A 13,230-nucleotide genomic window follows, 5' to 3' on the forward strand; every position below is an offset into this window, starting at 1 on the left:
TGAGTGTCCAGTGATATTGCATCCTGGACAATCCCTCCTTACATCTTGTTTTGTCTTTTTACAGATTTTAAGAAGGAGAACATAACCAGTAAGTAGACTGCTCAGACTCTATGTTTTTAGAGATGGACATGATATTCTTTATTAAAGCTGCCATTTGCACATATTTTTGTGTTTTCTGCTGGTCCTGGCTGGCTGAATTTAGATTATTACTGAGGAATATCTGGGTTCCCACGTCCAAGGCATGAGGAACATTTCCAACTCTTTGGAGGTTGGGGAGACCATGGGTTGGTAACTTTTTATGAGAGAGGCATGGTGGTTTTAGATGGTACCCTTCCCTCCAGCTATTTCCTTTTCTATCTACACATTGCCTATCATTCCCTTCTATCCATATTTGTATTTCTGATTGTGAGGTTGTTCCAGCCTTGTATGTTAACAATATGGTTACCTATGACAGGCTGGCCTTGCAAGACCTTAAGCTCCCAGCACTCTCCTCAAATCACCTCTGAGGTCTGGCTGTTTCTTGCATGAGCCTCCCATGACCAGTGGTGAGATCCAGACATCCTCTGCAGTGCTGCTTTGGCTTCTGTCAGGCTCTCCCCTGCTGCTAGTTGTGGCTGAAGCACACATATCCAACTCTTCCAGTCATGTGCAATTGCAGTTTCAAGCTCAGCCACTGAATTTGCTTCATTGGAAAAAGGAAGCATCTCCCTCTTGCCATGCATCTAAGCAGGGGCGGTTTGCAGATTTGGCAGTGGCAGGCACCTTCTGCATGGAGAGAAAGGGAAAGTAAAAAACAACAACAACAACAACAAAACCAAAAAAAAACCAAACCAAAAAAACCCCCAAAAAAACCAACAAAACCAAACAAAACAAAAAATAAAGCAACAATTTTTGGGAATATTCTTTCATGGAAAGATCTGGGCTCCACCTGACATCCCAAGACCTAGGGGCCTGGTGATTCAAGCACAGAGACAAGGGCTTCAGCACCCTCTAGGCCAGTGCGTACAGCCTGCAAGTGCAGCCATCCCTGCCCTGGTGGAGGGACCACAGGAGAGGGGTATCAGAATATGAGTGGAGCATTTAAGGGATGGCTTCCATCTCCCCACAGATGTTTCAAGACGTATCCTCTGTCTCCTGTGTATTACATAAGCACGAACTTTTCTGTTTGGAGTCCACAGTATTTTCCCAGAGTGGCATTGCACAAATGTACAATATTCAGTCATGGACCAGGAAGATATAACATTTTAGTAATATTTTAGTAACATTTTAGTAATATTGCCCCCTCTTTTTTCTTTAGACCCATTGTTATGTGTACAAGGCTTTGTTGAGCATGAACTGAACTGTTTTCTAGCTTGTTATCAAATTATTCATTAATGTCCAGGTAGACCACCTATATTATTTCTCTGTCCTTATTGTAGGAAGACAGTCTATGAAAATATCTGGATTTCCAGAGTATGAAGGATTCAGAGGCTCTTTGTTAGTGTTGCTCTTGCCCCTAAAGCTCTCCACATTCATCCTTTAAGGTGTCCCACTGACATTTATTTCAGATCTGTGCAGAAATCTTTTTCTTGTTTATTACTAGCTGTATCATGAGGTATGTTTCAGGCACTGCTTTCCTTACCTTTGAATGTGAAACAAGTAAAATTCTAGTCTCAGGTACACAAGTTTGTTCCAGGACAGTTTAACACCCTCTGATTAAGATGCTTCACCTCTGCAGAGCTACAGGTGCTGGTCATGTGGGGCTGCTATCTTATTGCAGATGTGAGTCATAAATGGTATTTATGTATCAGCCAGAGAAATCCACATTAGAGTATTTCACTTTGCACTTGTCATGGGTTTAAATGTTCCCATAAAGTCCACAGTCATTCCTCTACTTAAGGGTTTGGATGCCTCAGGGCTACATGAACTCAATCCTTTGTTTAAGCTCACTCGACTAGAGTTAACACTTTAAAGGCAGTCTACCTACAAGTGTATAGTGTCTGTTACCTGCTGAAGCCTCAGTAAGCTAAGAGTCTATCACAATATGTAACTACAATTCTGAGTGCAAGAAGAAAACAACAGATAGTCATTATGATGCATTGACTATGGCCCTTGTACATGAGAAAGAGTACAGTCCACAAAGACAGCCTTGTGTCAAATTTAGGTCAGCCTTTACACAAAGCTTTCAGGAAGATGAAAAATATTTGCTTAAAAAGGTCATTATTTTAGAACACATCATGTTTCTTCTTGTTCTTCTTTTTTCCTGAGCTGCAAGATTATGAACATAATTATGACAAAATAATTTGCTGGTTTGTTAATTTTCCTATAAAGGCTAACAATGCAGTGGACCCTAATATATGCCATCTATTACAATGTTAGCCTCGGCTCAGCTGAGTTTAGAGATTATGTATTGATATCTGTAAGGCTGCATCTCCTCTACTGTCTTCTCCTCCCTAGACTGTGCCAGAATGCATTAAACTCTCCTATGGGGACATGTGTCCTATGAGGACATTAATGCACTTTCCTGCAGTAAAATCTCAAGCTTTTCTGCCTAATTTTTCTGCAGCCCTGTATATGCAGTGGCTACACTATCTTCATTATAAAGAACATTGTTTTATACCGATACCATTCCTTAGATCATAGTTCAGATCATACTTCAGGGTACTGTTTGCATCCACGCTGAAAACCATAGGCTGTTTCCAAATAAACAGAGAATAAGCACTGTACAGAAGCAGGAGGAGGGCAATTTTATGAATCCCAACTCCCTGCTACCAACCTGAGGAACATGAGCATTTTCCTATTAGTGCCCCAGTAAGAATGCAGGCTGTGAAACAAGGAACCAGTGCTGAGATTTGCTTTCTGCCTTGTTTGGTTTGGGTGAGTTCAGCATGGTTATGCCCTGCACTTTCTGCATGATGTACTGTGAACTTGGTACTTGCAGCTCAACCATCACAGGCACATGGCCTGTTTTCTCAGTCTGAGAGAGCTGCAGTGCCCTCTTTGAACTTTTACCAGATTTCCACCTATGTATTGAGTGCAAAATCCATTAGAGAGTAAACAGAAGGCTAAGCAGTACCCTTCCTGTGTTGTCTAGTTCTGCGTGCTTCACATCTGATGCTGCTACATGGTCTCATGTAATGACACAAACTTTATTCTTGTGAGTCTCTGCTGCAGGACATGGTCTAAGATGCCTTGACCCCGTGTTTTTTTTTCTCTCCCAGGGACTTGCTACAGTGGCAATGGCCAGTTTTACCAGGGCACAGCCAATGTCACAGCATCTGGCATTCCCTGCCAGAAGTGGAGTGATCAGGTGAGTGTCAGTGTGAGATCCTCCAAATGGAGAGCTGTGCTCGAGGTTTGCTTTTCCAAGGAGTTTCCTAGAGTCAGGGAGCCCAGTCTCAGTGAAAAGGAAAAATGGGGAACAAGCTGCCTTCATTCTTGAGCTCACTGGTGTTTTATAATCTCATAATATTTCAATCTGCAAGTTTCCCTTACTGTGTCAAGATGTGTTTGGCTGAAATGCTGTTTCACCAAAGGCTGTCTTCTTTCATTCCTTTGGTTGTTTTTTATTTTCCCCATTTTGTTTTAATAATAATAGCAGGAAAATCATGCTGAAACTCTAATACAATTTACTTCCTCCTCCAAGGCTCCCCATTTGCACAGGAGGACTCCTCAGGTTTTCCCTGAGCTGTTTGATGCTGAGAATTACTGCCGCAATCCAGGAGGTGAGAACGAGCGTCCCTGGTGCTACACAAAGGATCCAGCTGTGACCTGGGAATACTGCAGCGTGTCTCCATGTGGAGATGGTAGGCAGCTACACTTTATGATTTCTGCCACTGTGGTTGTTTCATGGCCATGCAAGGTTGTTCACACCCTGAGTACACCAATCTGTTCTGTCTTCTGGATTCAGCTATTCTGGGTCTTCTCATAGTTTTATGTTTAATGTGCCCCATGAAGGGGGGAAAATGAAGACAGATGAACCAAACACCTTCCTTAGATTATATAAATGCCAAAGATGAAGTGAAATGTCCTGTGGTATTCTGAAAAATTGATAAATTGATTTGTCACACTGTTTAGAAGGTAGGGCTTCAGGCTGTTTTCCAAAGTTGTTTAGTTTAGGCTGATTTTTTTTTTCAGTAATAACTGCCCCTCCAATTTTAACTAAAAATAAGCCTAAAAATGATGGAAACATCTTTGTTCTTTGTTAAGCCTTTGTGTAATTTATTGTTCAAAGAACAGACCAATTTTTGAAAAATATTTCATCTAAGATTCCTAGCTTCTGGATTTCAGTACTTAGAAATAAGACTGCATTTGGGAACTTCCTGCATTGGTGAACACAAGTAATTGTCAGTTTAGCTGGAAATTAAGAAGAAGAAGAGTTTAAATTTCATTCTGTTCTCAACCATTACATGCAGAGTAGCATTTTCTAGAATGTCTCAGAAACTACTCCACAGGTAGTTATGTGTTTTTTTCCCCTAATAATTCAGCTAAGTGTGCTTTAAACTAGTTTTTCATATTTGCCCCTTAAATACACTGAGATGCAAATGGCTGGGGCAAGAGGATATTTTGGGAAATTTTCACTCTGTAGTTACTTGGTCTAACACTCCTTCCTGCAGATTCCTTTTAGGACACATGATACATTGTGGTTTACATTGTGCACCGTTGATCTTTCCCACTGCAGACATTACTATATTTGAATACTGTTGAGACTATCAGATGTGACCTCCCATTTGTAACTCTTGTGAATATTCTATACCAAAACTGTGTTCCGAGCTTAATGGGAACTACATATTAGTCTTAGCAGATCTTAGATTTTCACATGTGGCAAACAAATGGGTTTTGCTTCCTGCAAACCAAGCTTCCCTATTATGGTCCTCTCATGTGGTCATAGGGCTGTATCTGTAATGTCAGTAATTCCCAGGGTGACAGGCTAGCTCTGTAAAATCCTCTTCTAGAAAGCTCTATACACTAGCAGAGGCATAACCCTCTGATTTTATTTGTATTACAGCATTGTTGTCCCTGGGAACAAGAAAACCAAATGGAGAGACTCTAAATCTTCCCCCTCCTCCTCCATTCTCCCCTACATACTCCATGACTGTTATCATCTCGATCATCTCTAGCTTTGCTCTGGTTGTGTTCTTTGCCATTATCACCCTGGTTTGCTGCCGTCGCCGAAAACAGTGGAAAAACAAAAAAAGGTAAAGCTTGGAACTTAATTCAGTGCAAGAAATGCTGCTTTGGAAAAAGGGCTTTCTTGTTCCTGAGAGCCAAGTCCTGTGAACACCTGGGAGGGGAAAGTAGTAGCTCTCTCTTTGCCTGTTGGCAGCCCAGTATAGGTTCTGTTGAACTCCTGTGCCAGAGCAGAAGGTGACCTGGTGACTAGCGACATGGACATCTTGCTGCAAGGCTGCTTCAGTAGCCCTGCTGCACCTTCCTTTTTCATCCAGAAAGAAATAAGCTCAGGAGGAGATGTAGCTAGTTATCTCCTGGCTAAGGGCTGTGCATACACTGACCAAAAATTGCTCCATTTCTTCAGAGAGTCGGAGACACCAACTCTCACCACTCTGCCCTCCGAACTGCTCCTGGACCGGCTGCACCCCAACCCAATGTACCAGCGCATGCCTCTTCTCCTCAATCCAAAATTGCTTAGCCTGGAGTATCCCAGGAACAATATTGAATATGTGAGAGATATTGGGGAAGGAGCATTTGGGAGAGTCTTCCAAGCCAGGTAAGCACTCTCTTTGTGAGTCTTCTTTAGCTGAATGTACTTGTGAAAAATCAGCTCTGGAAATCATCCCTCCGTCCATCCATCCATCCATCCATCCATCCATCCATCCATCCATCCATCCACTCAAATGCATGCGTACACAACATTCAGGTTTGAATAACTATTTTTGTTGTCCACTGCTATCTGTCAATATTGGTTAAACCTTTGCCACAAATTACTCTTTTCTACTTTCTAGTACAGAAAATGCCTTACTCACATACTAAAGTCTGGTGTAAAAGTTCAGCTAAATTTTGCCAAGAGTACTGCCTGTGATCTATTGTGAAGTTCTTGCATTTCCCAGTATTTACAAATTGTCAGTGTGTGGTGAGCTCCATTATGACACCAGTACTGCCCTTTGTAATTATTTTGTAATTAACAAAAGTCATTGCATCATGCTACAATTCAGTCCAAACCGAATTTCAATTTGATTCTGTGGCAAAACCAAACCAAACCAAAAATCCCCAAAAACCCCTCCCTACATAAGCCAGTGCGGAGGCAGAGGGGGGATGGGTGTATGGTCATGTGTCTCTTGTGTCCCAGCCTTAATGGAAAATGCACATCCAAGATTTATAGATGCTTGTGGGTGAAAGAAATGGCAAAAGCCAGAGTATCTGCAAAAGTATACATTTTTTTATTGGTAAATGACTCACCTTCCATGGAAATAGCTTTTATTGTCCCTAACCTCCTGTATTAGCACAGCCCACTGGGTTTTGAATAAAGGGGTAGTGTGAAAAAGAAGGGAGACAAAAAGATTGATTAAAGATAGAAGGAGAGAAAGAAAGGAAGAAAGGAAAAAAAAGAAATCAGTGGTCCTGGCTCCACCATCAATTCAGCTGACAGAAAGTTTATGGTCTCAGGGCACATGTATACCTAGGTTTTGTGGGGGTACCTTTTTATAGTAAAATTTCTGTGCCCTAGAGCTAATTTCCTCACTTTCTATACAAAGTGATTTATCATGGGTACCCCCTCCTTCCAGACCTTTCTGGAAATGGTTTGGGGGCTTTGGGGGTCTTGAGTGCTCTTGATCCCCCCTTGCAGTCCATTCCCACCTACTTCTCAGCCTCATTCCTGCGCCTCTGATGTATGGTGTTGTGCTTATCTCCAGGAACCAGAACAAGGACACTTGTCTCAGAAAAATGTTGCCCTACCTCTGTATGGCTCCTTTCTCCAGCCATAACAATCCTCGGTTGGCTCCATAGCTATCTGGCTATCAGTGTTTGAGTAACATGCATAAATTCTCTTATCTCTACACTTCTACAGTGTCCTCTTTAGTTAGTTTCTCAATTTTTTTTTTTGGAATTTGCAGCCACTGTTAAATGTTTTAAACCTAGCATATTAGAGAACAGCCCAGTTTTGATAATAGCTTGGGAAGTGAGGTTGCATACTTTCACAAATGTGAAAAATCTTTAATTGACAACCCCAAAAATGAGGAGGATGGAAGATATCTAGTTTTTCTTGACAGGATCCATAATTTCTGCAAGACAATCTTTGGACAATAATGGTTTCCTCCTAAAGTCCCATCCCCAAATTCCTAGAAGAAAGTGTACAGTTCCCTGCTTTGTCAGGGCAGTAATCTTTGTCATTTGCAATTAACAAGTATGGAGCATGGCTGATTTTGTAGCTGTATCTAGAATAGTGTATGATGACCTCATAAAAACCCAGGGAAGGTTTAGAGTCCCACCATGGGCCAATATCTGCTTGGTGAAATGCTTCTGTTGACTGCCAAAGTAAAGGACTATCCTTGCAAAAAGCAGTCATAATGCAGGTATTTGTAATGTTTATAGTTAAGCTGTTGATTTACTTGCTAGAAAATTAGTTCCATACAGGTTAGACATGTTACAGCTGGGAAACAGTTTAGATAGCTGTGATGGACTTCTTTTTTTTTCTAATGAAGAGATAAACTATTTCTAATGGAAGAAAAGTAAGCATAGTTTTCTTTATTACTGAGAGAACTAAAAATAACAAATTTCAAAGGGCACACAGAGGGATTGTCACAGATGCCTAGCCTGTGATGAACTATTAGCCTGGATGGCCAAACACATCGGAGCTTGAAACAAGAACACAGCTATAGAAACTGCACAACAGCTGTGCTTGGGGCACTGCACACCAGGGGCACAGGGCAGCTCTTGTCCCAGCCTTAGCACAGCACTCAGGGTGCCCTGAGGTGCATCACCTTCCTGCTCATGCTGCAGGAGTCTTCACCTGTGTGAGCAGGGAAGACATTCTGCTTCCCAAGTGCTGCTTTGGCCCTACTCTGGGAGCTTTAATACAATTTGAGTGCTTCACAGACCTTTCTGAGGTTGAAATTACTTTCATGGATATCAAGAAAAACTTCTCAAAGAGCATTCCAATGTCACCAAAGTGCTAGTTAATCAAGTGCCAAAGTGGTGTAAAGATATTTCATGTGGATTTCATACACTTCAGCACTGCAATTTCTTTCAATTAAGCCTTTTTGTTATTGTCAATGGAAACTGAGAGAAAAAGACACAGGAGAAAAAAAGGAAGTATCACATCTTATCTAGCATTTGCAAAGGGAGAAATACCATATCCTGAGAGATGCTTGCTCTCTGTGGCTCAGGGAAGGAGCCCCAGAAATATTGCTTCTTAGGGACCTCCTTTTTTATTACAATTTCTATCAAAAATGCCTCCAAGGCTTTATAATTCCTTATAAGATATGGACATTTCTGTGCACTTGCTGGCAGATCAGTGCAGACTTCTGATCCCCTAGTACAAGCTGTGTGTCCATCCAGGTTACTGAAATTATCAAAACTCAAATTATTGCCGTCCCATCTCAGAAGGATAAAATGTACTTTCCTGCATGTGTTAAATGGACATCTTGAGCTAAGTTTAGCAATCCTCTTACTTCTCTTGCTCTCATGTTTCTCGCTCTTCTGTAAACACAGCTCTGCTGTCAGTGCCAAGCAATGCCTTTGCCAGTTGGCTGCTGTGAGTCCTGATTCAGTGTTTACTCACTCCTGGGTCAAGCAACATGTTAGGACAGGAAGTGTCTAGCCATCATTTACTAGCTTCTCCTGAAAGGCTGCTGTCTTCACCAGGAGCAGCTTCACACTTGGAAGGATAAGGAAGTAACCATGCTTAAAACAAAATTCAAGACTGGCTCAGGTCTGTGACTGCTAGGTCCTCGTGGCTGATTCTCCTCCTGGGAGGACCACGCTGGCCTCACAAGGCTGCCAGAGCACCAGCTCTGTGCAGTTCAGCGCAGACCAGCAAGCAAGTTTTCTTCCAGAGCTGGAGCTGTGTGGTCCAGGCTAAGCCTGAAGATCAGGATTGCCTAAAAGCCTGGATGTGGAGTCTTTGCTAGAAGGCCAATATGGAGCTTTTGCTAGTAGGCTGGTAGACCTACTCTACAAATGCACAACTTGTTGTCCCTCCTTAGGGACAAGGCTGTTCCTAAGGTCAGAGTTTCTTGACAGAAGTCTGCTCATGTTCTCTCCATCTGCAAAGGGTATTTATTTGACCTGCTGCTTTATATATAGCTGAAAAATAGTGTGGATTCAGACTAATACAGGTACAAAATACAAGTTCAGACTGCTCCTCATTTTTTTACATAGTTACTGCTTTGGAAAGAAAACCTGACTGGGATCTTAAGTCAGACATTGTCCAGATAGGCTCAGAGTGAAATTCTTAACTGTGCTGCTGGTTAGTTCTTTGAACGGCATGTACTTAAATGCCAATTGATGCCTCTGGTGCACAAATCTATTGGTGATGAAGCAGGCAAAGGACTGTTGCTGTCCACCCTGTGCACAGTGTAAATTTCTCCTCAGCTTTTCATTAATTGCAAGAGAGATTACATAAGTTAATTTCTTTTTATGCTTCCCATTTCTAGGAGAAAATTAACCTATTTTTCAAAAAAAACTTCCCCTTCTGGCTCTTCACATGAATTCTCCAGGTTCAGAGGCAGCAGTTTTCCACTGCTACCCTGTAGATGTGCCCCTGTCATTACAGCATGAAAGAGGTCAAATTTGATAGCTGTCTGCCAAGACTTCAGACTGTGCCAGAGCAGTGTGAGTTTCTCAGGTCTGCTAAAAACTGTACTGCATCAGTATGAGCTACCAAAGGTGAAACTTCTTTTACCTGAGGGCCAGTTAAAAGGCATTGTGCAACTTAACCTCTCTTGGTTACATTTAGGTTAGTTTTCATTACAGAATTCAGTGAAATTGGGTGGCTGGGTGTGCATAAGCCTGGGGTGAGTTTCTGTCTCCAAAGCAGGCAGGACTGAGTTCCGTCCACCCCTGCTTTGGCTTTGTGCTGGGTCTGCTAGTCGGAGCTGATGGTATTCTATGAGACTATTTGGAAGACATAAAGCTGTCCTATTTTTACTTTTAAATTCTCTATTTGTTCAGGTTGCTGCTGCTGTCTCTAGTGCTGAGAACTGACAGCAGGTGGTAGGTGCTCATACTCCTCCCCTCCTACTAGACAGGGAACTGCTGCCAGCACAGGGGAAAAGAAGGAAGACATTGTGCTGTAATGGAGGCAGTAGCAGACAAGTGTGGGGTCCGATCCTCTGCTCTGGAATGCCAGACCTCCTTGCCTGTGTGCCTCAGCTGTGATGTAGCCACCTCTGATTCCTTTCTTGATGGACACCCTGCCATCCAGTGACATTTGACATTTACAGCATCCAAGCACAACTCTTGCAACTGTCAAGAGAAGTAGAAGACAAGGAAGTAGAAGTCTGAAGTAGAAGACAAGGAAGCTGGAGTTTGCTTTGGAAATCGGAATCTCCTCTAGGTGCTACTGAGCAATAAAATAACCTGGCATTTGAGCAATGGGAGGGCAATCAGGCTGGTGTAGCAACATGAATGGGCACCACTCCCCATGGGCTCTGGCTGGCTACCTGTATGGAATGTGTTCTAGCTGCAAGGCCCCTGGGAAGAATTTGTGCAGGACACAAAATGTGTATCTGAGGTTTACTGCATGTTTGAAGAGTGGAAAAATACTCTTCTCTGGCAACAGCTACCTAAATCTTTGGCAAGCCCATCTAATTAAACTTGTTGAAGGTGCAGGGATCTGTGGATAAGAAAACAAGTTTGTTGCTCTAAGCCAGGATTCTGTTTCCTAAGGATTTGTATTGGTAAGCTTCAGTTGAAGATTTGCAAGTGTATTTACACACTAACTTGTTTTTCAGATAAGGCACAGGTTTACTTTGTCCTGTCATGCATTTCCACAAATCTTGAAGAAATATTAACTGTTTTCTAGACCTCAGCTACACCACATTAAATGCAGCTGAAATTAGCAAATGGTTTTATAACTTGTTAAAGGCGCATACACATGCCACAAACATACACAGAGAACAGTAACAAAAGGCTATTTTCCTTACAAAACCAAGGGAATACACTTCATGTAATTGTTACTTTCACTCTAACAATAGCCAGATATACCAAAGTCACTACTGCCAGGTATGGGAAAGAAGGCTCTTTCATAAATGTAATAAAAAATAGGTTTATTTTTAACTCCACTGTTACACACCAAAAGTGAATTGTTTGGACTGAAGAGTCCATCCTGTCCTCCATTAAGTTTATGATGTGATCTCCAGCCTAGGGAGCAGTTGCTTCTTACCAGCCTGTTACTTATTTATGTCTTTACCGGACATAATATTGAATTTAGACCTACCTGAACCAAATTAAAGACCTCTATATTGCAGTCCCAAGAGATGAAACTGGGCTTTAAGGTTCCTTCTGTTTGTTGGTTCTGGGGCCTTCCTTTTTTTTTTTTTTTTTTTTTTCCTGGTCATCTTCTCCTTTTGCATCAGAAACAGAACCTACATACCTACATTTAGTGTTGCATGTATTCATCACTGATGGTTTCCTCTCTTACCTTTCCTTTCAGGGCCCCAGGGCTGCTGCCATATGAACCTTTCACCATGGTAGCAGTGAAAATGCTGAAGGAGGAAGCATCTGCAGACATGCAGGCTGACTTTCAGAGGGAAGCAGCTCTCATGGCAGAGTTCGACAATCCGCATATCGTCAAGCTTTTAGGTATCTCAGTGAGGCATCCTGTTGCCTTAACAGGATGGTGCATCACATCAAAGCCTCCTCATGTTGCACTGACTATACTGCTGGCCATTTTGCTGCCTAACTCTGTTTCCAGTCTAATAACATTGATCCAGATGTCTTACAGGGAAGATGTGAACTTCCTAAACTGTGATTTATTTTATGGGTACTGAAAAGAAATAGCAAAACTCTTGCTAGATTCATAGGCCCCACTTACTATTGTGATGTCTGAACACTTAATAACATTTAAAAAACCAAAATTAAATGAACAAAAATCCAGCCACAAAAACGGTCTCTTCCTTTCCTTCCATTCTCATGTGAAAGGAGATACTTCTTTGTTGGATTTTTTTAAGAAAGTCTTGATCCTGAAACTTGGTTAATAAGGCACTTTTTGAGAAGAAAGCTGCTGACCAAAAATATTCTTTTAGAAGATTGTATTTTTTTTTTCTAAAGTAGATGCTGCTGGCCACCTTTATCTAGCAATCCTGCTCTAAGTTGCTGTATGCAGATCTGAGTCTCATGAACAGGGGCTTCTGAGTTCTTAATTTATTTCAGTAGGAAGCTCCACAACATTTTGGATAAACCACAATTTAGGGAAAGCTGGGTTGATACAGGTACTTTGGCTACAGAAAAGAGAAGCAAGAAATGCACCATGCTTGACTAAACTTTGTGTTTATTGTTAACATATTTCAGGCTAGAAAAGAACAAAGGTACAGGCACAAACTCTATGACATAATGGGGTTGTGGAGAAATAGCCACATTGTTAAAAACAGCTTAGATGATAAATGTTTCATGTACACTTGCCATGCTTGTCAGATCCTGATGTCATCAGATTGGGAACAGCCATTTGATTTTCCTCAAATATTCAAATATTAGGTCATCAACCAGAATTTCAGTTTTCACAATAAGTTGCATCACCAATTGCTAAATGATGACCCTAACAAAGCAAAACACATGCATTTTAAATGTTGGCCTTTGCTGGTTAGCAGTTAGGAGCACAAATATTACTATATCACTGTATGATCAGTAAGGCTCATGGAAGTGTGGTTAATGCAGGCCCACCAATAAAGCTGATAAAGTGCCAAGCATGTGCCCTTCAGTAGGACTGCATTCTGCATCTAACAGATATGGCAAATGTTTCTGTTCTTCTATCTGTTTTTGATTTGTCTTTCTTTCATTTTTGAATATCTGTCATGCCAAAAATAATTCCTCAACTAAATTTATTTGCATGACTTGTTTGAAGAAAAGAAAAATCCATAAGGGCAGGAGTTTCTTTGCAATTTCCACTGAACCCTTGAACACTCCTCTTGCAAATACTTTTGAAGTCTTTCTGCATATGTGTCATCCCTACAACAACATTATTTTTGTAATAATACAATAATCGCAAGAAAGAAAAGTATTGAAAAAATAACATGATCAGAACTTTAAATGTTACTTCCTGAAAGGCCTTGCAGTTGCACCTGAGAAGAGGCA

At 41.4% G+C, this 13,230-nt stretch overlaps 1 protein-coding gene across 1 annotated transcript in view; it reads left to right on the forward strand.

Moving 5' to 3' along the window:
- The window catches only part of MUSK (muscle associated receptor tyrosine kinase), a 70,829-nt gene that overhangs the window by 43,164 nt on the left and 14,435 nt on the right, over positions 1-13,230 (forward strand). Inside the window, exons 11-16 of the mRNA XM_021525011.3 lie at positions 65-88; positions 3,201-3,289; positions 3,626-3,785; positions 4,988-5,177; positions 5,516-5,707; positions 11,594-11,742. Of these exons, the coding sequence (XP_021380686.2) occupies positions 65-88; positions 3,201-3,289; positions 3,626-3,785; positions 4,988-5,177; positions 5,516-5,707; positions 11,594-11,742 (804 nt within the window). The remainder of the gene's footprint in view (positions 1-64; positions 89-3,200; positions 3,290-3,625; positions 3,786-4,987; positions 5,178-5,515; positions 5,708-11,593; positions 11,743-13,230) is intronic.

The sequence above is a fragment of the Lonchura striata genome, chromosome Z, assembly GCF_050655825.1.
Source record: "Lonchura striata isolate lonStrDom1 chromosome Z, ASM5065582v1, whole genome shotgun sequence".
Classification (NCBI taxonomy): domain Eukaryota; kingdom Metazoa; phylum Chordata; class Aves; order Passeriformes; family Estrildidae; genus Lonchura; species Lonchura striata.